Below are 26577 nucleotides of genomic sequence, written 5' to 3'. Positions count from 1 at the left end.
GTTATTAGTTACTAGAATGATTTTTATTGAGATGCTATCACAATTATCATCCTCCTTGCGTTATCCCGGCATCGGCATTCGCCACGGCTCATGGGAGCCTGGGGTCCGCTTTGGAAACTACTACCAAGATTTGGCGTAGGCACTAGTTTTATGAAAGCGACTGCCATCTGACCTTCCAACCCGAAGGGTAAGTAGGCCTTATTATAATTTAATTATAATATTATAATTTGTTGCAAAACAAATTCACCACAGTACCGGTACCATTGTCTATAATAGACATGTCCCATTCCCATCCCTACTGCTAATCATAAAGGCGCGCCATTATTTGAAACGACCAATGGCAGCACCGTGCGCGCCCGCCTCACCCCGCAAGGATTGGTGATTTGCGTCTCGAACAATATCGCTTGCATTTGGCTTCTAGTGGGGTGTTCTGTGTTCCAACCCCAACGTGTGATATATTGTTGGATAGGTATTTAAAAATGAATAAGGGTTTACTAAGATCGTTTTTTGATAATATTAATATTTTCGGAAATAATCGCTCCTAAAGGAAAAAAAAGGTAGAGGCGTCTAACTTTTGAACCATATGTTTAAAAAATATGAAAAAAATCATAAAAGTAGAACTTTATAAAGACTTTCTAGGAAGATTGTTTTCAACTTGATAGGTTCAGTAGTTTTTGAGAAAAATACGGAAAACTACACTGAGCGTGACCCGACACGCTCTTGGCCGGTTTTTATTTTTTGCTCTGTGTTGCCTTCCAAATATATTCACGCGCCGCCACTGATATGTATTTGCCATTATCAAGCCGTTAATAATCGGTGGTCCCTTTCCGACGTACCTGTTAGTGGGATAGAAAGGAACAAACAATTTTTATCGGCTTGTTAACTTCAGTAAACGTTTTGAGATTCTCTTAAATACTCACCTGTTATACAGCTTAAGTTTTTTCTGTAGTTCTTCAGACTTGACCCTCCTGATCTCTTCAACTTCAGAAGACACGTCTTTGAACTCGTTAATGATGGACTCGAGAACGTCGCGAGAAACGTCGGGAAGTTGTCTCACTGGTGGCAGTTCGAAGCACTCTTCGGCCACTGTTGCGTCCTTCGCCTCCTGTTGAGTGAGACATAATTTTTAAGAAAAAAAAAACCGTCGCCTTTCGGGTTCTGGTGAAAGCTACTTGCGAATGTTGGATTATGTAGAAATGTGTAAGTATTTTTTTAAACTGCTTTTAATGCTTTAATTATTAGATGGCAACACAAATTAATATACGTATAACGTTAAAGTTTGAAGAGTTTCCTCAATTCCTCATGAATCCGATTATATTATAAGAAATCGAAGCTTGACAAACTTTGACTTGAAAACTCAATATGCTTAACAAACATAACTAAATAAATGTCACTGTTCTGAACTTAAATGCATACTTTTCTTACAAAAATACCAAAGTCACTATGAGTGTGCCGTTCAGATTTAAGGAGTTCGGTTCTGACTATCATCAGCAGTTCCACTGCACCAAATGTCACTGTTCTGGACGTAAGTGCATGCTGTTCTTATAAAAATACCAAAGTCACTATAAGCGTGCCGTTCAGATTTGAGGAGTTCGGTTCTGACCATCATCAGCAGTTCCATTGCACCAAATGTCACTGTTCCGTACCTAAATGCATGCTGTTCCTTTAAAAACACAAAAATCACCATATGTATGCCTTTCAGATTCGAGGAGTTCTCTCGATTTCTCCAGGATCCCATCATCAGAACTGGGTTCTGAGAAAAATGGGACCAATCTGTATGCATATACATTCAATAAAAAAAAATTTCAAAATCGGTCCAGTAACGACGGAGATATCGAGGAACAAACATAAAAAATAAAAAAAATAAAAAAAAACATACAGACGACTTGATAACCGTCCTTCTTGAGAGATATGAGGCGACGGTTAAAAATAGGTAAGGTATCAATTCAATACCGCCCTACCCTATCCTAAAGCACCCCAGAACTAGTAAACAAAGTAAATTTTACAGGATTTTGGTGGTAGCGTTATTGGGAACAGTCAAAGACATATATAACTCCATCTAGACAGATAAAGTCTAAGAAAAAAACGTACGTTTTGTCGATTGCTATTAAGCCGCTTTGTCAGTTTATTCATATAAAGATACAAGTAAATCTCGCCGTAATGGTAACCGACAAAGTGGGACGTTTTACTAAACACACTCACATATGAATAAGCAGTAAGTCTCACCTATTTCAATCTTATGAAATGGCATGAACATATTTTAAATTGAAAAGTAACCACTGAAATGCAGTAAATTGTAGTATATCCAATAGGCTACTAGACTCATATCTAATTGGGCACAATAAATGATTGTCTTCTGTAATATTTGACATAAGAAACCAATATTTAATGATTTTGGGTATTAAATGTGTACGAACGAAGACTACGTATTTTTAATTAAAAAATGTGAGTATTTTTTTTTAAATTTTGGCCACCGAAAACGCTATCGGCCGTGTAGTGACGTCATAGAATTCATGTCAAATCAATCACTGACATAATGACCTTTATGCCTCGTACTTAAAGTGTCACAAAGTGTTGTTTTCGCACTGAATGACTTCATGACATGGCTGATGTTGTTTTTGTCTGATTACGCAAAAGTATTATTTAAAAATATTTTTTGCAGTTTACAAGTCATAATAAAATATAGTGATATTTTTTCTCGGTTAATTTAACAGAAGTAATAATATAAGACAAACTTTTAAAAAAGGGTCAAGTAGCCTATTGAGACGACTTTGAACTCTTTTACCAGCTTTTCGGCCCGATTTCTTTACTACCAACGTATCATACCTTTGTAAGCCAATTTGGGGCCTCCAGGACGCTGGTGATGAACGCCGTCTGGTCGAGGGTCACGTCTCGCACGGTGTTCACAACTTGCTGGATCGAGTTGGTGAGCGATTTTGTCATCAGATTGATTGAATCGTCTGTGGGAACATAGAGGAATAAGTAGGGGACGAGTTGTAATTCCTAACTCCATACATCAGTAAATGCGGGTTATTTGTATAGGCATAGTTAAGTGACATGGATTGTGTGAAAGAGGATATGAGGAAGAAAGATGTGAGTGTTGAGATGACGAAAGATAGAGGAGAATGGAAGAGGAAGACGTGTTGTACCGACCCCACATAACGTGGGATAAGGGTAGGAGGAAGAAGAAGAGTTAAGTGACATCTAGCGACAATCACGCGTCAACTAGCGTAAATTATCAGTACTGCTACATGTCAATTGATGTCGCGACGAACGAAAAGTCTAATGCTCACCAATTTTAGCTAATATTACAATAGTATTAATCAGTATTCTGTTTTCAATACCCTCTGCTTCTAATAGAAGTTGTAAACTGTTCTAATATTAATTTTTTGGCAGACGAGACACAGTTGCCACCTAGTATCGAGTAGTGGTAGGTACTGATAATTCACGCTATTTCCCTTTCCCTTACTTATTCCTCTATGGTGGGAAGAAACGGGTGTTGAATACTAAAAATACACATTAATATTATCAAAATAAAAATAACACTAGATATACTTACTGAAACACCTATGCATTATATTAAGTTGTACTTTTAACTACTTAATTGTAATTCGACAATCGCAATCAGTGTCAGTTTGCTTAATATGTAGTAGTCCTTGTGATCATCGTCTAACTCAAACTTTGAAGCAGACGGAAGCAGTGCACGTAGCTTTTGTGTGATATTAAATTAGGTACTTAAATACTATCTTTTACTGTTAAGTAAGATCTAAAACTGATATAATTTCAAGACGATCCTGGCAGGCAAGCATGGTCGCGTGATAAACGATATAACGTCAGGCCGTCCCTATCGCACTTACTAATAGTGCGAAAAGGATGGCCTGGCGTTATATCTTTTATCGCGCTACCGTGCTATCGGTGCTGGGTAAGAGGCGTTTATATTCCAAACATTTTTTTAATGTTTTCAAGGGTTTTTTCAATTTATATGATTTTGAGAAGGCATTTTCTTAGAACGCATATTCAAATCCTGCATTTCACACGGTCCGAGACGCACTAGCACTTGGTCAGTTAAAGTAACCTCATTCAATTGTAAGTACCTATTGCAGATATTCTTGCTAATGTTCAAATAAATCAAATCCACCATAAATAGGCGAAAAACTTTTGCATTATCTCATTTAACTAATTACTGATTAATTGATTACGCAAGTTACCGCATGATGTATAAAAATAAAATATAATTATTATAGGACATTCTGAGTGGGACCCACGGAACACCGTGGAGGGTGCAGGCCGGGGTTCAGGCAGACCGAAAAAGAGATGGCGGGACGACTTGAACGCATTTTATCCAAGCTGGCAAAATTACGCACATGACAGGGTTGAGTGGAAGAAGCGAGGGGAGCCCTTTGCCCAGCAGTGGGACACTACAGTAGGCTAATAAAAAAAAAAGGACATTCTTACACAGATTGACTGCTCAAGAAAGCTTGTGTTGCAGGTACTCAGACAACGATATATATAATATACAAATACTTATATTTATACACATAGAAAACATCCATGACTCAGGAACAAATATCTGTGCTCATCACACAAATAAATGCCCTTACCGGGATTCGAACCCGGGACCGCGGCGTATCAGGAAGGGTCATTACGCTCTAGGCCAGACCGGTAATCATGCAGTCATGAATGCGGATGTATGGAGTAGTATAGCTTCATCTACATCAGCTGACAAATGCAAGTAAACTTATGTAATTATTTGCTAATAGAAGCAAGCGTAACCATTGCTCTAATATACGAATATCGAAGCAAAAGGAAAGGAAAATAAAATAAAAACATGCTTTTGAAAATAAAATATATTCATATATAAGTACAATGGCCATGCTGAGATACGCATTAATACAAAATAAAATGAACCTAACTCTTATTCATTAGTTTTGGATTACATTAGGTTAAAATAATTATTAATAAAGCCTCCGCCACACATAAAGCGTTTTGATAGAGTGGCGCTAGCGGAGCGGATTGCGTGCTGAATGCGCGCGCGTTCCGTTCGCAATTCGCGCGCATTCCACTCGCAATCCGCGCTCGTTCGTTCCCGCCAGCGTTCGTCCGGCGCACCGTTATCATTGCGCTCCGCTAACGCTCCACCTACGCTCTCAAAACGCGCATACGTGGCCGAGCTTTTAGGTGCAAATTATTTTCTGTCTTGTATTTTTGTCTCTAAAAAATGTGCAGACTAAGTGCAGCTTTTTGTAAAGGGGTAAACGTAGAATTAAAACAGAAGATTATGAAAACAGTTATAAACAAGACTAACAAAATAATTTTGGCCTAATTACTTATTACGCAAAACTAACTGATCAATATTACATGATTTAAAAAAATAATGTACCTAGTCATGCAAACTAATGATCATCGGTTCATCAAATAGATAAGTCATGTGATTTCTTTTACATACACAAATTAAAATACAGTAAGTAATATTCAGTTCACAGGTACATTACAAATACTTTTCGTACAATACATATAGGAATACAGAAATTGGAATAATACATCTGCTTTTTGCGCGCGAGTCCATACATCAAGTGCGACTTCAAGTATGGACTCGCGCGACAAGGCAAGTTGTGCTAAAGGGTCTGGATGATACAACTAGTGTTTTGAACCACTTAACTTTAAATGCATATAATAGGGCCAAACAGATTTTAATGTATGGGTAATTGGTTATATCTCTCCTGTGGACATTACAAAAGTTAAGAAAATCTAGTGCAAATTTTTAGACGACATCCTAATGACGGGAAACATTTTTTTAGTTCTTGACACGGGAGACAAATGTACCACCGTCGTTAACTTTTATAATATTGTCCACAGAAGTGACGTTTTTACTAAATCTTTTTGACCCAATAATAGGAATAAAATTATCGAATGAAATATCACAAGATTCACAACTTAAGAAAACGTCATAGGAAAATTAAATATAAGCCCTATCAAGTCATTTTTGTCACTAGAAAAAATGGCCAAAAAGATGTTGTCGCGAATATTTATTATTATACAGAAAATTATAAATTCGCGTCGTTTTCTTGTTTAACCAGCTATAAGTTTGAATTTAAATATCACTTAACTAACACTGTCAACTTAAATTGGTATGTTTTTAAACATTTGAACGCCAAAGTTTTTAAATTCCGTGCGCAGTTACAGTCCAATATCGGCCTTCGTACATTCCGATAAGGTTTACAATGACACGTCGCGCACGAAGGCGTTAAAGCGTTAAAAAGGTTAACGTTTAATATACTATGTATATGATAGTGAAGGAAGCGCAAGAATTGACTTAAAATACTAAACAATGAACCTTAAATCTTGTACAAGCAGTAATTCTTATACCTACTCAAAAAACTCTAAGGAGTTTGAAAACCATCGTGATTTTCCTTTAGCGGTTTTTTTATACTACGTCGGTGGCAATCAAGCATACTGTCCGCTTGATGGAAAGCGGTCACCGTAGCCTATGGACGCCTGCAACTCAAGGAGTGTCAGCGCGTTGATAACCCATTAGAAACTTGTACACTCCCTTATGCTGTGTTAAGTACACAGCAAAAAAGGAGTTTACAACTTCTAAGGAGGGTTCGGCTTGCTGACGACTCAAAGGACAATAGACGGAACAAATTAGTTCCGTAGGTCCTTCCGTCACCAGCAGACCGCACCCTCGTTGAACTTCGTTAGTATTTTAGCACTTATGAGAAGTCATTATCATTAATATATAAATATCCTAGGTATAACTACAATACATTGGTCCTTATTTGGTATCAGGTAAGGCACTAAATTGTTACTTATCTATCTTACTATTACATATTAAACATAAACAGTTATATTAATGTAATAAAACTAAAAATATTACTAGCATCGCAGTAAGTAACAACCTCATATAATAACTACATATCAACAAATTATATTTCTTAGAACAAAATACTTGCCAAATCAAAATACTTGTGTATACAAAACATATGTCTTATAATCTATTTATTGGCCATAATGTGGCTACTATAACTAGGCCGTATTATTATTTTATTGGAAAATCATCCTTAACCATTTAAGAAAATATGTCTCATCGAAGCTTCAAAAGAAGCTGATGTAACGTATACACATATGTTTATGTTTTTAGGGTTCCGTAGTCAACTAGGAACCCTTATAGTTTCGCCATGTCTGTCTGTCCGTCCGTCCGTCCGTCCGTCCGTCCGTCCGTCCGTCCGTCCGTCCGTCCGTCCGTCCGTCCGTCCGTCCGTCCGTCCGTCCGCGGATAATCTCAGTAACCGTAAGCACTAGAAAGCTGAAATTTGGTACCAATATGTATTTCAATCACGCCAACAAAGTGCAAAAATAAAAAATGGAAAAAAATGTTTTATTAGGGTACCCCCCCTACATGTAAAGTGGGGGCTGATATTTTTTTTCATTCCAACCCCAACGTGTGATATATTGTTGGATAGGTATTTAAAAATGAATAAGGGTTTACTAAGATCGTTTTTTGATAATATTAATATTTTCGGAAATAATCGCTCCTAAAGGAAAAAAAGGTGCGTCCCCCCCCCTCTAACTTTTGAACCATATGTTTCAAAAATATGAAAAAAATCACAAAAGTAGAACTTTATAAAGACTTTCTAGGAAAATTGTTTTGAACTTGATAGCTTCAGTAGTTTTTGAGAAAAATACGAAAAACTACGGAACCCTACACTAAGCGTGGCCCGACACGCTCTTGGCCGGTTTTTTTGGATAAATTTGGAATGTTATATATCTTCAAGATATTTTATCTCAATTCTAAATAAATTATAAATCGAATTATCAAAGATGATGTGAGTCAACTTATACTTATTTTGACATAAGTATTGTACAAAGAAAGAGACTCTTACAACCTGCCAAAAAAAGAGTAAAGAATCATAGGGGCGCCAGAATGAGCAAATGGGTTAAAATTTGACATAGGCTACTAAGTCATAATAGAACAAAGGGAACCATGTGGAGAAAGGATTAATCATATTTATTTTTCCTCTATACAAATGTGGACCACCCTACCGCCTATGTAAACCGCTTTGAATGTATAGCCTGACAAGATTTTATTTGACCCTCGCCACGTTGCGGATTTTCATCTGAACTAATTTCTTTTACTGGCAAGGATTACTATTTGATACTACGTCGAAAGTCATCAAATGTCAGTGATGTAAACAAGAAGTAAATACTCGTATTTCAAATTTTCTAACGGTCACAGTTTCGTTTTCTTTCAACCTCTTATTTGCCAAGAGTGGCATTGAAACCTGAGTAGTTTCATGTGCTCTGCCTACTCCTTCACAGGCGTGATTGTATGTATGTATGTATGTGTATGTTCTAACGGTTTCATCGCAATTTTGCCCCAAAATAATATTAATAAAAGTGATAATTATTATACCGAATGTGATAAATTACTAACAATAAAAAAGGATGAAGGATTTCACAGCCGTTCGATAACAATGTTTTAAAATCGGTTGTTGACATGTCCGGTACTGACAGTTTATAGAGCGGTTCTCCTGTATTGATTAATTGGTTTCGATTTAGCCTAATATATTTTTTGTTCTGATTTAAGCGGTCTGTAGCTCTGCCGTGAAAAATATTTATAGAAATAAGGAGGCCGTTCCATAATTGCCACCAGTACAAAACAAGGTCCCACGCAAAAAAAAAAAACATATACGACTTCGATCAAGGCACAAGATTCATAGATTTTTAGGATGTGCGGAAAGAAGTAGCGAGTCTTAAAACCTTGCTTATTAAAATTTGATTCTCTAAAACCCTGTTTTAATTTTTTACAAATATTAATGGGTAACCAGTACACGCCGTCCCCATTACATATGACGTCGGCACATTATTGCCATATGAAATTGGTTTATAGCGACACTCTTTCAGGGTAAAATAAAATCTTGTCAGGCTATAGCAACTATTTTGACACTTCCGTATGAGAAAAGTAAATGTTGCTATGTTAAAAAAAATTGGTGAATACATGTATAATCGTATAGCTTAAGTTAATAAGGCACTAAATGTATATTTATAACTAAATAAAGCTAACCGTTTCACAGGTAACTTTTGACCAAACTAAATTATTAAAATGTTAAAATTGTCTATATGCCAGCAGAATTATTATTAATAAACCTGTGCCCAGAAAACAACAGTAGACAATTTGTATGGCACACATCTGATGACGATACAAGTAAAAAAAAATTAAGTACTTACTAGTTATGCCGTCTGAAGTAAATGAGGCATTATTGCACTAAAGATTCAATTTAAAGATGATTTTATCAACAAACGTATCTTATGTTACTTAATTAACAATTTCAATGTGTGGGGTTCTCTCGAAAGAGGTAAGGTCAATACAGATAAGTGTGATAAGCTGGTCCTCACATTAAATTTGTCCTGTTTATACAATGAACAGTGTTTATTGGGAGTTCAATACGTTTACCACTAATCGTGAGTAGCAAGTAGGAAAAATACTGAACTCGCAAAACCACCTGTGACAATGAGTAAAAAGACGAAATGTGAAGGCCAGACACACTTATCCTTATGACACACTTATCCATATTGACCTTACTAGGGCCATGTTTTTCAAAGTTGTCCACCCCACATTTTTTTTTAATTTGGATTTTTTTATGTGGTTTCCACTCAGAATCACGAGCTCTTTCAATCCTAAAAGTAGAAAAAAAGTGTCCCAAGGTGTTTTTCCCATTCGGTTACCATTTTTTCATACATTTTGTATGGCAGTAACGGAATGGAAGGTCTGAAAAATGTATGGAAATCTTGGGACATTTTTTTCTCCTATCAGGATCGAAAGACCTTGCGATTCTGAGTATGAATCGCGTAAAAAATACCTATGTTACAAAAAAAGTGGGGTGGACCACTTTGAAAAAATGGCCCACTAAATTGTTGCTTACCATAAGGTCGATTTATCTTTATCTTTATGCAAGGTGCCATGCAGTTGTCAGAGCGTCTTTATGGAAAGCGATAATGTGGTACGTTTTATTTGTGAATGACACACTATGTCTAAATTCGTTGTAAGTCTAAGGCACATAGTGATTAAGTACTAACATTTCAATATTAAGTAATCATTTGTGAATGTGCACGGGAAAACGTCCCACTTTGTCGATTGCTATAAAGCCACCTTGTCAGTTTATTCATATGAAGATACAAGTAAATCTCGCCTTAATTGTAACCGACAAAGTGGGACGTTTTACTAAACACACTCACATTTGTGGTTTTACATGGAAAAAGGGTCTTTACTCGCATTGCATTTAAGAACCTTTTAAGGTATGGACCACCACATTTTTATTTAGTCTCATTACAAGCCCAAAGCATGATTCGAACTTTACTTCTGTTATTACTTGCAACATATCACGCTAGCACTAAAAGTGCGAGCGAGATGCACGGACGGGTGTCAAAAAGAGATCAAATTGACATTTGTAAGTTCGAACAGGCCTCCTATATACTACATACTTTTTAATATAATTATTGGTATGATTATCAGCTTAAATCCTATATTAAAGACATGATTAGATTTATTACCACTCACAATACAACTGGACGTGTCGTCAGTTCTTAATATACATACATTATGGAAGGCACGTCGTTATTCTTGGTCCTAAACCTTTACAACATAAGGACGGATATATAATAAAATCAACAACATCTTAGTTCGCAAATTATAAATAAAGACATCAATCGCAATGAAAAAATCAACAGCGATCGACCGAGTGAATTAACAGTGGTTAAATTCGCAGTCATGGACAGATGATCGGCTGGCGCAATTGGTAACGCATTGGACCGGCAATCCAAGGATGTGGGTTCGAGTCCCACGTTGGCCGGAGTCGATCATTGTCGATTTTTTCATTGCGATTGAAGTCTGCATTTATAATTTGCGATTTATAAAGTGGTGCGTTCCACAATAAAAAAGGAAAAATCTATACATATGTTTATATTTAAAACACATAACAGTTACTATTTTTAAATTAAAGGAAAAATGGAAAAATTCACTCCTCCGGCAGGACTCGAACCTGCGACCTTTGGCCTTGCCGGGGCCATCACGCTACCAACTGCGCCACGGAGGCCAAAGGTCGCAGGTTCGAGTCCTGCCGGAGGTGTGAATTTTTCCATTTTTCCTTTAATTTAAAATATGTAATATTGCTCGCAGACGTTTCTGCATGATAAAAAACAAATATTAGTTACTACATTATAGTCTGTATCTTTAGGTATTTATATAAATGTAAACAAAATCTACTCTAAAAAACCGGCCAAGAGCGTGTCGGGCCACGCTCAGTGTAGGGTTCCGTAGTTTTTCGTATCTTTCTTAAAAACTACTGAACCTATCAAGTTCAAAACAATTTTCCTAGAAAGTCTTTATAATGTTCTACTTTTGTGATTTTTTTCATATTTTTTAAACATATGGTTCAAAAGTTAGAGGGGGGGGACGCACTTTTTTTTCCTTTATGAGTGATTATTTCCGAAAATATTAATATTATCAAAAAACCATCTTAGGAAACCCTTATTCATTTTTAAATACCTATCCAACAATATATCACACGTTGGGGTTGGAATGAAAAAAAATATCAGCCCCCACTTTACATGTAGGGGGGGTACCCTAATAAAACATTTTTTTCCATTTTTTATTTTTGCACTTTGTTGGCGTGATTGATATACATATTGGTACCAAATTTCAGCTTTCTAGTGCTTACGGTTACTGAGATTATCCGCGGACGGACGGACGGACGGACGGACGGACGGACGGACAGACAGACATGGCGAAACTATAAGGGTTCCTAGTTGACTACGGAACCCTAAAAAGGCTCTTTAAGTCACTTGACGGTAAATGAAAATATAAGTAGGTTAAAGACAGGCCGCTCAGTGACCGATCCGCATGGTTGTGGATTTGGTTGGCTAACCGACAAATGTTTTAAGTACCCGAAAATGTACAAGTTATTTGTTTACGTTTTTTTAGTACCTAAAAGTACAGAGTATAGTTAAAGATAGACAGATGGTTTTAACCAAATGAGTGCTACAGTCGACTATATACGCAAAGGCGGATCCAAACTTTGAATTTGTCAATTTAGAGAATCTCGACTGGGGGGCAATTGTATTAATTCATTTTTTCCATTAGTACACTATGATGTTGAGTTTTACTTGTATCCACTGAACACGCCTGCCATATATAACCGGTGGACACTCTATTTAATAATGCAAACATTGTAAATCATGGAAGAAATGGACCAGTTACATTTGACCCCCAGTCGAGATTTGCCCTGCTGTACCTTATACGGAATATACGGTACTCACGTAGTATTACAGTGCACGGAGTCTAGCCGCCGCGAGCACTCATGACTGATGACGGGTCTCCATATGACTTGAAACATGTCGCCGAACGCGATGTATTAACGTGAGTATATCCGTATATTTAAATATTTGACAATGTACACTTTTTTTCAAAAGTGTAAAAAAAACCCTTTGTCGATCACCAAATAAGGGTAATTTAAAATTTCCGAAATACATAATATTTAATACTAATATTTGAAACAAATTAAGTAACCTTTATGTAAGTAACTATAAGTCTAAGTCCGGTATAACAAATTGTGCAAGTCAAAATACTTATAATAAAATCCTAAAGTCACAATACTAAATAGAAAATACATGCTTTAAATAATATTAATACATTTAATACCATCCGACTAAAAGTAAAGATAAGAAAAACTACATAAGAAGCATCAAGCACTGAAATGGAGTCTCATGCAAAGTTTTTGTGTCAAGAGCTTAGTCAAATTAAAAAAAATCTAATTCACAGTTGATAGGGAAGCTCTGTCGTCGCATCTATTACCTACAATGCATCAACAGGGAGGCACAAACTTACAAAGATCGTTTTCTCAAATTTGCAATGAAATGTTGTCCTGACGTACTTCGTATTAGATCGGGAACGAATACGTATCAGGTGCGCTGAGGATACTGATGTGCCAACCGAAATTTTCCAAAATTCTGAAATTTTCACATAGGAAAACTTCGGTATCTTTCCATACTTTGTATGGGCAATTGTATGGATGGAAACTTTCCATTTCATAAATTTAAATTCCCTTTATTTTTCGGGAAAGTTTCGTGAATTTTTCAAGAAATTTAAGATTTTTTTGGAAAGTTTCCGCAACTTGCACATGCACTGAGGATGATATGTAAAGGAATTTCATAGTACATTACACCTAAGCCCACGCAAACGCCACGTTGTAAAGCACACTTCATTTGTTTCTAAGTCAAATTCTGACACTACGCCATGACATTTAGTAAATGGAATCAGAAAAAAACATTACAACTAATGCACCTGAATGTCACCGTTTAAAAGGTTACCTCAAACAAACTTTAAAAACGTATGGCGCGGCTGGTGGATTTTTAGCTTGTGTAAACTACGGCCGACTACATTTTTTTCATTTCATTGCAAGTTTGAGAAAAGCACTTCAAATGCCTCACCGTGAAAAGGCTTAACAGGCTTCGTATCACTACCTACTCGGCCTGTAAGCCCTTCTTTACCGGCATCTGACGTAATGTACTAACTGACTGTTACTACACGGAATAGCTTTGTCTATTCTGTTCTAACACAACTGTGTGAATGTGTGTGTGTCAGTGTTTAGCGAACAGACCTGAGGCGAGTGCAGCAGGTTCCGGTGCGTGAGCGAGACGCACGAGCGAGCGGCCTCCCTCTAACACGAAGATCTCGTCCTTGTTCACAGCCACTGAGAGGATCCTGGAACGTAAGGAACAATTACATACAGAAAATACAGATGATACAGAAAAGTTACTTATGGTCGTAAAATAATTACCTATTGAATATATAATGAATATATATGTAATGTAATAGTTCGGAACCTACGAAAATAAGTCTTGTGTTTATTTTCTTATAAGTTTTATTTTAGTGAATAATTAAAAATAAATCACTAATTTAGTCCTTCCTCTGCCTGAAACACAGGAACTATCCTAGCTCAGGCATTTGTATAAAACATCTCTTATATGTATAACAATTCTTAGCCTTTAAGAACAATCACTGTACAATTATGTTTTTATTAATAAATTATTTGTATTTGTATTTTGTATTTGTAATTTACTATACAAACTCGCTCGTAAACGGTGTTATTACATGCCTGCATATTGATACGTAACGAGCTATTTGGGTCTTGATACCTTGGTGGGGCCTTCCACGACCTGTCAAAAATTACAAGATGGCGGACGAATGTTCGAAATGTCAGCGTAGGTATTTTTATTTTATTTATTGGTATTTAGGACAACAACAGCCGTAAATATATAACATACATAGGTATTTTTACATAGTCTTAGGCCAATAACAGTTATCCGTTAAGTGAAAAGTATTATACACAATATGTTACTAAAAAAAAAAATTGTGTTACATATTTAAAATTACAGTGAAAATGTGCAAGCCACACAGAAAACAGTGAACTGATGCAAACAATACATACAACGAAAAGTGAAGTTAGAGGTCGATACACAGGTTAAATATTACCTTAATAATATTTTATTTAATCTATGATAATATTTATAGGTACTTGAATTTAGCGATTATAAATAATTCTTATACTCACGCTTATACCCAAGGATCACTATATTACGCAGATTAAGCTCTTGTAAGAAATGACTATTGTTCTACTTTTTTTTTATATACCCTTCCATATTATAAGTGATAAGATACCAAGATATATCGTCTTTCCAAGCCCAAACACAAAATACCTTTTACTTTATAATGAATTACATTTTTTTTTATCTGTTATTTTTCAATCATACATTTAGTTTAAAATTTGGTGATTACTTCGCGAACGCCATGAAAAACATTGTGTACATCACGGGCGGCTGAAAGATTATAAACTAGAGTTTAATAAAGCTTCAAACATCCTGTAGTTCATACAACATGCAAAACCATCCATTATCTAAAGATGTAGTGCAAAAAGCATTACCTTTTAAGCAATTTCCTAGGAATATGGGCCAAATTGTCAAACCTGAGGTTTACAAGTTTTAAGCCTCTGTCGAGAGATGGCAGTCTATGCACTGTGATTACATATTTAACAGGCATTTTCAAGTTCAGTATGTCTTCTCAATGTTTCTTACACAATTAAAACTGCCTCAACCTCAGTCAGTCAGAAATAATGTGAAATTTCACCGTACATTTTTACAATAAAGTTAAGAATCATTCCTTAGCATTCACCACTAAACTCATCAAAGAATAGCCGGGGCCACACTGGCCGCACGCCTCGCGAGGAAAACGTCTGTGCGCATGCGCGCACATTTCGCGCAAATTTCTTCGGCAAGATGGCGACCCTCGGTCAGCTGTTCATAATAGGCTACTTGCCTCCTAGTCAAATCAGCTTCTTTTTAAGAACTGTCAAAACGAATTTGAACGACTTGCTAGTATGGAATTTAATATGAAATCGAATTGAGTGACGTCACGGTCAATTTAGTTACTTTATAAATTTCTACCTGACTTATTAAATATAAATTGGATTCAAAAATAACTTCTGTCCGTGTTTTCCTTATAATTATCTGATGCTTTAGTTCGTTCAAGGTATAAAATATTTTACTTTAAGAACAGTCAAGATCCCTATAGTTCTACACATAAGCTATTGAATAAATATGTATTAGGTTAGGTACCGTCTAAGATCATCCACTACAGCTGTGGCCCGCAACGTGTCAGGGTCCAGCACATAGAGAAAATGCTCGTTATGCGCCACGAGGTAATGTTCCCGGAACACTTGCAGCGGGCCCAGGTTGTACTCCATGTCGGCGTGATTGTGTTTCCGTGCTGACGGGTTGAGCAGCTCCGCGATGGTGAGAGGGTTAGATATTGCGTCCTGTAAATTTATTGAAAATTTATTGTAACCACCATTACTGGCAAACTTTTTCCATTGGGGGCCAAAATTTGAAGGAATTTAGTGGCCACATTTACAACAAAAATGCTTTCTTACTACAGGGCTGCACACTCTATTTAGAAGGATCGGTGGAGGGCTGGATAACATCCTTTCGCGGGCTGTACTTTACCCACCACTGATTCAGGATCTGTGGGTATCGTCCCACTATCCAGGATGAAGCCTATAGGAGTACACCTGAGCGCAATAAACGGGCTCCTAAAGTCGGACTGAACCTTCGGGAACTGGGTTTCGGGTTTACGGAGCATGCAAGACGCCAATATACAAGCTAAATGAGTCCTACGGAAGACTGGCCCGTTTCTCGAAAAGTACAAGCCTTGTTAATCAAGTGTGTTTCCATGACAACCCATACGATTTGACAGTTCGCGCACTTGTAATACCTCTATATAGATTGAGACCCTATTTTCCTCCAGAGCAGAAGCTACCAAAACCTCAAAAAACTAACATCAAAAATCACGGTGGCCCCACTTCGAAAATCCATCCTTGGGCCCTAAGGACCAATCCTACCAAAGGAAATCTTTGGTTCAGCAATAGCCGTATAATTTACCCTACAGACGCAACTAAATTATGTGTTGCTTTATTTCGTGCACTGCATAAAATATTTTATTTTAAGTATAGGAAACTAGCCTATTATCTCGATTTATCGGGTTTCACCGGTAACCCCTCGATATGTTAGTGACTCTGTGTATGTCTTTTATCCTTATATCCGACGTTCCTGTATGAAGGGGTGCACCCCCGATTTGGAGATTATTATGTAAAAATAGCAAAGTGTGCTCTTGTGTTGGAGTTCAAGAGTGCCAAGATTCATTTTGGGGCATTGCGCTAGCCAAGTAGCTAAGTATACTATTATATTATATTTTAACTAACCTTGAACATGAGTGTATGCAGCACTTGTCCAGTTCTATCCGCGCGCCAGAGTCTCAGGCCAGGGCGCGCGCAGTACGCGACCGCCGCGCCGCCGCGCGAGTACGAATATTGGAATACCGCGCCAAGGTGACACAAACTAGAAGAAAATATAATATTAATGTAGCAATACACATTTCAGCTGAAATCACGTGGTCTATTTGTATGGATTTCCAAGTGGTTTTAAAGAAACGCGTACGAACCGGAATTGGTCACTGCGCCTATCTGCGGAAAAAATGGGGTTGGGCTGACACTGAGAAATGCGACTGCGGAAACCCTAAACAAACTGTGCGTGCACCACATCGTTTTCGAATGCCCCTTAACTAAGTACAAAGGGCCACCCTCGGACTTCAAAAACCTCACGAGCGACGCTATCGACTATTTACGGATAAGTTGTAATTTGCATGTAAGATTGTAAACTTGCCATACGATAAATAAATAAATGGGCAATCCAGGCTCCAGGGGGGGGGGGGGGGGGGTCATGACCCCCGGATCCGCGCATGATGGAACATCGTATCATAGCTGTTTTTGGATTTCTTCGAAAAGTCTTATAATGAACTTTGACCACGATTAGGTTTTTAGTTTGATTGCTATTAAAACGAGTTTTGATTTTTTTTTAATGATACCTCTTCCTCTCCCGCTTTCCTATCTGGTTGATCGCCCACTTGCCGTCCCGCTTCTCGCACACTATCGTCCTGTACAGGCTGGACACCAGCAGCGAGTTCTGGTAGTAGCTCATCTGGACTATCTCGTGCTCTTCGTTCACGATCTCGCTGGATTTACAGAGGTGCTGGAAATAAAATAAATCGTATAGTAAAAAAACAAATAAATTCAACGAGATAAACAGAGGGAAAATGCCGAGGGAGGTTTTCTCGAGAAGCGAGTTTTAAATTTGCAAAAGCATTTGAAGTCCAGCTTTCCATCCGGAGATTGCGAGTTCAAATCTGGCCTGTACTGATGAGTTTTCGAGGCTATTGTAGGTGAGAAATATTATTTTCGGTAGAGGAAAACATCGTGACGAAGCCTGTGCATAATTACTTCAGCTCGGATCTGTAAAATCCCTAACACACATCGGGTTATTGTGGCGACTTATAGTCCAAGATCTCTTACGCATGACAGTCCTGTGCCTATAAATAGCTGTGACATAATGGAGGCTGAACTATTATTTAGTATACAGTAATGCGAATGATAATCGGTAACTTATGAAGTTATGACCCGTAACTAACCACTCAATAGATCTTTATCCGAGAACAATACCATTCTTATTGAGAACATTAATCGTAAGCCACGAACAATATGCTACTTTATATCGATCTCGCTCGATCAGTGTCATATGGAAAGTCAATTTTCATTTTAAATTGGGAGTTGGTAGCGATCTTTTCAGTAAACAAGCAGGCACAACTCTAGTTCTCTCTATCTTCGAGACATCATCATCATCATCATTGGCCACTGCATCCCTGACGGCTGGTTTTTGCAACGTTGTATTAGGAGCGGAAAAGAAGATATACCGGAAAATCCTGGGACCTGTCAAGAGAGATGACGGCACGTGGAGGATAAGGAGGAATGCCGAAATAGAGGAGTTGGTGGGCGAAGCGAACATCATCGGCGTAACCAAATCCCACAGACTTCCCTGGTTCGGCCACCTACTAAGAATGGGAGAGGATCGGGCTGCCAAGACGGCGTATCTGGGAAGACCAACTGGTGGCCGCCCGGCGGGTCGACCCAGATACCGCTGGGGAGACAGCGTGATGGCGGATTTGTATCAGCTACAAGCCGATAATTGGCAGGAAGCTGCGCAGGATCGGGATAAGTGGCGTGATCTCGTTTTGGAGGCCAAGATCCTCTTTGGATCACAGTGCCATACTAGTTAGTTAGTTGTATTAGGAGCGATTGAGCCTACCAACGCATTTCCGCCTATGACTGTACAAGCCTAACGGCCCAGCCACGACATTGGTCTAAGCGCTACAGCGGTGAGCGGCAGCCATACGTACGAATCAAAAGTCCCATCGCTGTGACTCGCTCCAATGTATGGCCGCCGCTCACCGCTGTCGCGCTTAGACCAATGTCGTGGCTGAGCCGTATCGCTGCTTGACACTTCTCGTCGCACAAGGTACCTTGTCGCTTTAAATTTTTTGACAACTTCGCATGATATTTCAAACAAGACGTTAATGTGACAAGGTATAGAAATCATCACATATTTATGCCGGTGACAGTAAATAAGACCATGTTTGAGTCTCTGAAGACGAAACCAGGCCGGCACGCATGGTCGCGCGATAAATTATAAAACATCGGGCCCCGCAAGTGCGATAGGGACGGTCTAATGTTTTATCACTTATCGTGGGACCATGCTTATTCGCCAGTCATCGGCTGGACGCTTATTTCCTATGTTTTACCTTCGAGACAATGCAACCAGTAAATGAGTAAAACCATTTATACATCAGCCTACCATTATTTAAAATGGAAAAACACTGATATGGGCGCGTTAACCCTCGAGATAGGGCATGACAACAAACCAAATGCAACCAATTTGACCTTTAAGCTCTTAACTGTGAGTTGTTTATCGTTTAAACGATTTTAAGTACGTATTGTAACCTTGGCTTTATACTCCAAAACTGTAATTGGATTTAAATTGCGTAAGATAGGGTTAAGCACTGATTCTACCAGAAACGAGTAAGTTCTGAGCTATCAGCGATAGAAGCGAAGAAAGATAGTCGCTTCGTGTAAATTATTATTATTATGTTTGTTCTTTACATATCTCGGGACCATGGGGTCCCGGACCTTTGTAAGGCATACGTGGGGCCGAAGCCAACAGCGCAGAGGCCCATTAGAACAGTTTAATCTAAATGTAATGTGACACTAGCCGGCGATTATCCCCGTCCGCACTATAGTAATGCATCCAAGGACAAGCCCCGGTTAGTGTAGAACTATTGTAAGAAAAAGGTACACAAAGAAACCGGGCTATTAGGTTGAGTTGCTAGTGGATTGGTAACCGGTGCTATCGGAAAAACTATGGCACCTGCCTTGCTCATATGTTACAAAACATGACAAAATAGGCTAGTTTCCTACTAGTCAAATCAGCTTCTTTTTATGAACTGTCAAAACGATTTGTTAATATGGAATTACTATGAAATACTGAGGAGTGACGTCACGATCAATTCATTTACTTTATATCTTTCTCTTTGATTTATTAAATATAAATTATGTTTAAAAATAACTACTATCCATATTTTTCTTCTAATTATGTGGTGCTTTATTTCGTGCACTGCATAAAATATTTTATTTTAAGTATAGGAAACTAGCCTATTATTATTATTCAGAGCCCACTGTGTCCCACTGCTGGGCAAAGGCCTCCCCCCTCATTTTCCAATCTTCTCTGTCTAGTGCTATTTCTGGCCAGCCAATCAAAAATGAGTCCAGGTTATCCCGCCATCGCCGGTGTGGTCTGCCGGATCCCCTATTCGTGTAAATAAAACAAATAAATAAATATAAATATTGGGGACACCTTACAGAGATCAACCTAGCCCCAAACTAAGCAAAGTTTGTACTATGGGTGCTAGGCGACGATATAAATACTTATATAAATAAATACATACTTATATACCTAGAAAACATCCATGACTCAGGAACAAATATCTGTGTGCTCATCGATTCGAACTCAGGACCGCGGCTTAGCAGGCAGGGTCACTACCGACTGAGCCAGACCCGTCGTCAGAGAAAAGAGAGAGCGATTGTAGTTAGGACGCTATCATCGCGACTCTTTTGAATTACACGAGAGCGACAATCTTTTGTTCGTTTCTATAGCCGATAGAGCATTGCTTACTCGTTTTTGGTGGGAACAGTGCCTTAAGTAACAATGGTGGTTAGTGCTACGAAACTATACTTAGTGCGGGCTACGTCGATAATTTGAACAATTATAGCTAAAAATAGAACTGGTGTTGTGACAGAATTGAAATTGGTCAATTATTGAAAACGCTTGTTTAATTTACTAAGGATTTAACAAAGCAATTATATATTATTATGGCCGAGCGAAAACTAAAATATCTAAAACCAGAGTTGATGAGGAAAACAGGTTAATGACATCTTAGCTTAGCAACCAAGACTAACAACGCAAAATGTAGGACCGAGTTAGAAGACAAACAATTTAATACTTATGTTATTAGATTTTTAGTCTTGATAATAGAAACTGATAATATCAACAGAAAACGAAGTCAACCAATGGGCGTTAATACTAAATACTCATACGGTATAGTGGTAAAATAAATAACACATGTTAAGTGGTATACAACGCGAATATTGCAACAACATCCACACTTATAATATTACAAATGGGAAAGTGTGTGTGTCAGTTTGTTTGTCCGTCTTTCAGGGCGAAACGGAGCGACGAATTGAGATGATTTTTTTAGGGAATATAGTTGAAGGGATGGAGAGTGACATAGGCTACTTTTTGTCTCTTTCTAACCCCCCCCCCCCCCTTCTCTAAAATGAGGGGTGAAAGTTTGTATGGAGCATTTCACAATTTTCTAATTAACCGCGAGCAAAGCCGCGGGCAAATGATAGAAACATAATTTCTTAATAAGAAAACCTGTGATGGCGGGCGGGCGGGCATCGCAGTTATTAGCTTATTGAGCATACAGTTGTCGTTTAGTGCGTGATGAGTGATACACGACTCGCTGGTCGTTCGCATATACACACACATGGAAATGATGCACGTGTATTACGCAATCAGTAGCCCAATAAGAGCGTCCATCTACTAGTGTGTGTGAATTCAAGAACTTACGACAGGCGTATTCAATACAAATCGCCTTCACGTCCGATTTCCTTCCTTTCTGCATCTGTGTTCGACTTACCATGTAGAAGTCGATCTCTGTCATGATGATGACGCCATTTTTATCCCCTGAAAACAGCCGCATCCCGTTCTTGGACCACTCGATGGCGGTTATCTTTCCCTTGTGCAAGTCACTGATGGTGTACCTGTAGCAAAATTATTATTAGGTATCAGTTAAAGTGAAACTGGCGAAGTGCCACTGCCAGGCGACAAATGTCACCGTGGTGAAACAGGCCAAGGGGGTCGATTTTTGAATGTCGACTACTCGATTTCGTGAATTTCGTTCAATAATATCTCCACTACTAGCGATTTAAATTCTACTAATAGGATCAAAAACGAGTGGTCTTTACCACTGGATTTAACATTACTAGCCGTCCTTTTTCAAAAATAACATTACGTCGTTTTCCACAGACTTTCGAACGGCGAATGCGTTCGAAATTCAAAAATCGTTCCAAAGGTTCGTATCGTAACGAGAAAATAATTCAAGCCTAAGGCCTGATTTAGACGGCGCACGAACTCGCATGCGATTTTAGTTACAGGTCGATTCACGAAAGCTGGCACGAATGAAATGAACGAAACTTTGATTGTGTGAGTGACACCTGTATTGGTATACAGTCGTAACTGCCAAGAGCCACCATTTTATTGGTTAATCTGTCACACACATGCATATTTTCATTCAAACATTCGTTCCATTCGTGCCAGCTCTTGTGAATTGGCCTGTACATTGCGGGCTGTTGAGGTTACATACAATTTTGCACAGCCATCAAATACCACAATGTAATAAAACTCGTATGCACTTCTCGTACCGTCTAAATGGACCTTAAAGCTTGTAACCTACCTACATTTATAAATACAACAATACATTGATACAAATATTTACCTTGTTTCTTCACAAAGTATTTAATTTTTACATACTAATTTAATGAGTAATTATGACAATTCATAATTCATATCAATAATAGCACAACAATAAACGTAATTTTCCTTTTATTTAATACACAATACTGTTTACAAACATCAAACCATTTACCGTGCAATTTTAAACTTTACCATAATACTTCAACGTTTATTTTGTACTGCACCCATGATCAAGTTCTGTTTACGAGTGATTAAGACATAAGAGGGAATAGTTTTTTTTTTTTAACAATAAATAGGTGTTTATTTCTCTAGTTTTTATGTTTTACAAATATGTGTGTTTATAGGTGACAGTGACCGCTTTCCATCTGGGGGACCGTATGCTTGTTTGCCACCAACATAGTATAAAAAAAATTATCCATCAGTTTGGTTGTCTGAAGACATAAGAGGGGTGTGTTAGGTTTCCACGAAGACACGGGGTGTCCCCTACATTTAAGTGAGTAAGCTGGAGTGAATGACCTTAATGACTCACTATTAAGACATTTTGGGAAATCCCTTAAGCGGTACTGATATACAAATTCAGGCTTATGAAAGTGAAACCGCAATTTAGCGATCTCTTGCTCCTTCAGTCTTTCCGAATGTATATTTCGTTTTATTGTGGCATGCCAATTAGAAATTAAAAAAAAAATTATTAGCTTTCGGACTTAAACTCAATAAATACATGCATAATGTTATTAGGTATTTTTTATTTTATTTTGAATGATATAACAATTTTTCCATAAGAGGGTGGCAAAAGGCATATTTTAAAGACCCTTTTCCTCTTCTCATCAACATAATTACTTAGTAGAGACACACTTAAGTTCCAATTATCACTAAAGCATACCTCTCAACCAACATAATATGTTGTTGACTTCACCTACATTCCAAAGTGAAGCTTCGTGACTCACCTCTCGACTTTTGGTTCCACTTTAGGCTTGAGCGTGTCAGGGATATTGTCGGGGTGTTCCTTGGGTATCTGGAACACTGTGACTTGCCCGGAAGCATTGCCAGCTCCCACCATATAGTCTACTGTGTTCACAATCTTTACGAATGTGATGGGGGTTGCTGCGGCCTGTAACAACACAGTTTAAATAATGTAATAATCATAAAGTCTAGTGAAGGGGATAAAAGGGATGAAGACTACATAAAAAAATGGCATTCTGTTTAGTCCGTCAGTTAGATCGTCCAAAATACATATTTTTCGCTATTTCTAATTAATGAAAAAATACAAAGACATAGAGCATCAAAGTTCCGGAGTGGGGGCTTGTGACGTTACTTCTAAGTAAAAATTGTACCAAGGCGTGACGTCACGCGAAACTTCAACGCACTATACCGTCGTCATTTTACGTTTACGAGAAAAAAGAAAAAAATACGTGTCTAAAATTCTTTGATAATCTAACAATACGTATCTAAAATTCTTTGATAATCTAACTGACGGACTAATTAGTTTTTTTTAGTCGTCTCGCCTATACACAGCCTATATACAGGTGGAAAAGTAGGGTGAAACTTAAACTCACACCCTCTGGATAGATACGCCAACACTCAGCCATCTGAGCCACCAAGACCTCGACCATAGTCAACAAAAATTTCCACCATATTTTATTTTATTTATTTAGGTAATTACAAACAAAAATCTCTAATTACTTTAAACAATATTGTTAAACCAATAAGGTTTGTCTCAATATAGGTCAATGGGACCTATTCCATTCTATTATTAATTAAAGGTATCTGCTTGGCAAACAGTTAAATGTAATGAAGGGAAATTTTAGTAATTTAAGTTAAATATTACTCAATAAAGGAGTTTAACCTCCTGACTGGGCTAAGATGCAAAATTTCGAGCAAAAAACTTTGTAGACTCCTGCTTTAGTGTATGGTATCATAATTGTGTAGTGTATTTTGAGTCCTGGTCATCAGAAGATGAATACTAGGGTGGATCAAAAAAACACTTTTCTGGAATTAGAAAACCTAATAGTTATCAATCAATGACCATTAGTCTATGAAGCCTTTGTGCAAAATTTCAGCTTTTTAAATCAACATCTTCAGCTCTCGCATTAGGTTTGAAATTTTGAAAATCTCATACAAACCTGAAAATTCAACTTTCAGATAAAAAAAAAATCGGCAGTATTATGTTCAGTATATGTTATTGATTCATATTATTACGAGAAACTACCAAAGCTTGCGAAAATAGCGTTAAAAATCGCCAATTTTCAGTATTTTAGCAGTTATTTCGGCCAATGTACTGAGACTAGGCGAACTTTGGCGATTTTTGATGCTATTTCCGCATTTTTAAAAAGCTGAAATTTTGCACAAAGGCTTCATAGACTAATGGTCATTGATTAATAACTATTAGGTTTGCTAATTCCAGAAAAGTGATTTTCCGATTCACCCTATTGAATACATGCAGTTCTCTATTACAAACAGGTTTGCTACCTTATAATATAATAGTTATAATAATGATTTATTTCTTCTAGTGCTACTTAAGGAGAAGTCAAGTCATGGAGTAAAGGTAAATTTTACAGTAATTTTTTTACCAACAATTTTTCAATTAACAGCAGCATTGGTAGTGTTTAATTGTTAACAATGATTCATATCACTATATCACAAACACAATTAAATCACATACAGACAAGATAGTCCACATTTGTAGTAGATAAGAAGTACCTATTAATTTTTATCAGCAATATAAACAAAGTCATTTGTTTGATTATGTTGGTGTAGTTTGATGACATTATAATAGCCCATTTCCTGTATCTTTGTTTACAAATGGGAATATTACAAATCTATATTTTGTATTTTGAAAGTGCTGATTTAAGCGTATCCACTTTTCCCAAACTATTAATTTTTGAAATGAAATGAAATGAAATGCATTTATTTCAGACTATTTGAGTCCATAAGTTTGTTAATAAATTTTACAGAGATAAACCTTATAAACTAATGTTAATATCTTAAATTACTAACTTAGAACCTAGACATAAATGTAGCTGAGACCAGTGTTTAATTAAACCACTGTCCCACCTACCTGCAACGACGGCTAGGAGACTGTGGCGGCTGCCGCTCACCCTGCTGAGCGTGGCAGCGCAGCGCTTGCGCAGTGTCGCGTGGAACCCATCCACATGCGCGTCCGCGAACATGCCAGACGCGCTGCAGTACCGCGGCAGCCGCAACAGTACCCTGAACGCGTCATTGTATTGCACGCGCAGGGCGTTAAACGCTTTTTGCGTATACCTAGTCCACAGGCTACAGGCGTACAGTGAGGTACAGTACGCGCGAAATAGTGCTATTTTAACCAGCGCTGTACACCTGCTGAACCTGCGGGCTATCATGTTGGCCCTGATGGCCAGAGCCCTACGCTCTCGTTCCATGTCCGCGTCATCACGCAGGTCATCGGTAACTAAGTGCCCGAGATATTTAAATGTAAATACTTTTTGTAATTGTTCGCCATTCAGGAGAATGGGTGGGATATGAGAAGGGCACTTATTTCCCGCCCTAAATACCATGTACTCACTCTTGAGCACATTGTACTTAAGGCTATGATTTAGAGCGTAGGATTCACACTTCTCAATCAGCATACGCAGGCCACCAACCGAGGGGCTCAGCAATACCATGTCATCAGCATAGCTAATGTTGTTAAAACAAACCTTATCTATGTGACAACCGACATGCATACTGCTAAGCCCACCGATCAGGGCGTCCATATACAGATTGAAAAGCTTGGGAGAGGTTATCCCCCCCTGCCTCACCCCACACTCTAGACCATACTCATCCGACTGCGCACTACCCCACCGAACAGTATTTCGCTGGCTCGCGTACCAACTCCTAAATATGCGTGTGAGTTCCTTTGGAAATTGCACTTCGTCTAGTTTCTTCCACAGTAGTTCATAATTGACAAGATCGAAGGCCTTGGAAAGATCTAAAAAACACGCATATATAGGAGTCTTCCTGCGGGTGTAGTACTCGACGGCCTGCTTTAAACAAACAATTGCACTTTCGGTAGATAGGCCGGCGCGAAAG

General features: G+C 38.0%; 1 protein-coding gene across 2 annotated transcripts in view; it reads right to left on the bottom strand.

The window, feature by feature from the left end:
* The window catches only part of LOC125234571 (WD repeat-containing protein CG11141), a 39284-nt gene that overhangs the window by 9730 nt on the left and 2977 nt on the right, over positions 1 to 26577 (bottom strand). For both annotated transcript variants that reach the window (XM_048140863.1, XM_048140861.1), the window contains exons 2-9: positions 23475 to 23638; positions 21695 to 21818; positions 17474 to 17637; positions 16812 to 16947; positions 15670 to 15869; positions 13656 to 13759; positions 2827 to 2960; positions 921 to 1105 (exon numbers count right to left, since the gene is read on the bottom strand). In XM_048140863.1, coding sequence (XP_047996820.1) covers positions 921 to 1105; positions 2827 to 2960; positions 13656 to 13759; positions 15670 to 15869; positions 16812 to 16947; positions 17474 to 17637; positions 21695 to 21818; positions 23475 to 23638 — 1211 coding nt within the window. The remainder of the gene's footprint in view (positions 1 to 920; positions 1106 to 2826; positions 2961 to 13655; positions 13760 to 15669; positions 15870 to 16811; positions 16948 to 17473; positions 17638 to 21694; positions 21819 to 23474; positions 23639 to 26577) is intronic.

Source organism: Leguminivora glycinivorella, chromosome 16, assembly GCF_023078275.1.
Source record: "Leguminivora glycinivorella isolate SPB_JAAS2020 chromosome 16, LegGlyc_1.1, whole genome shotgun sequence".
NCBI lineage: Eukaryota > Metazoa > Arthropoda > Insecta > Lepidoptera > Tortricidae > Leguminivora > Leguminivora glycinivorella.
This window is presented reverse-complemented; position numbering and strand designations above follow the sequence as displayed.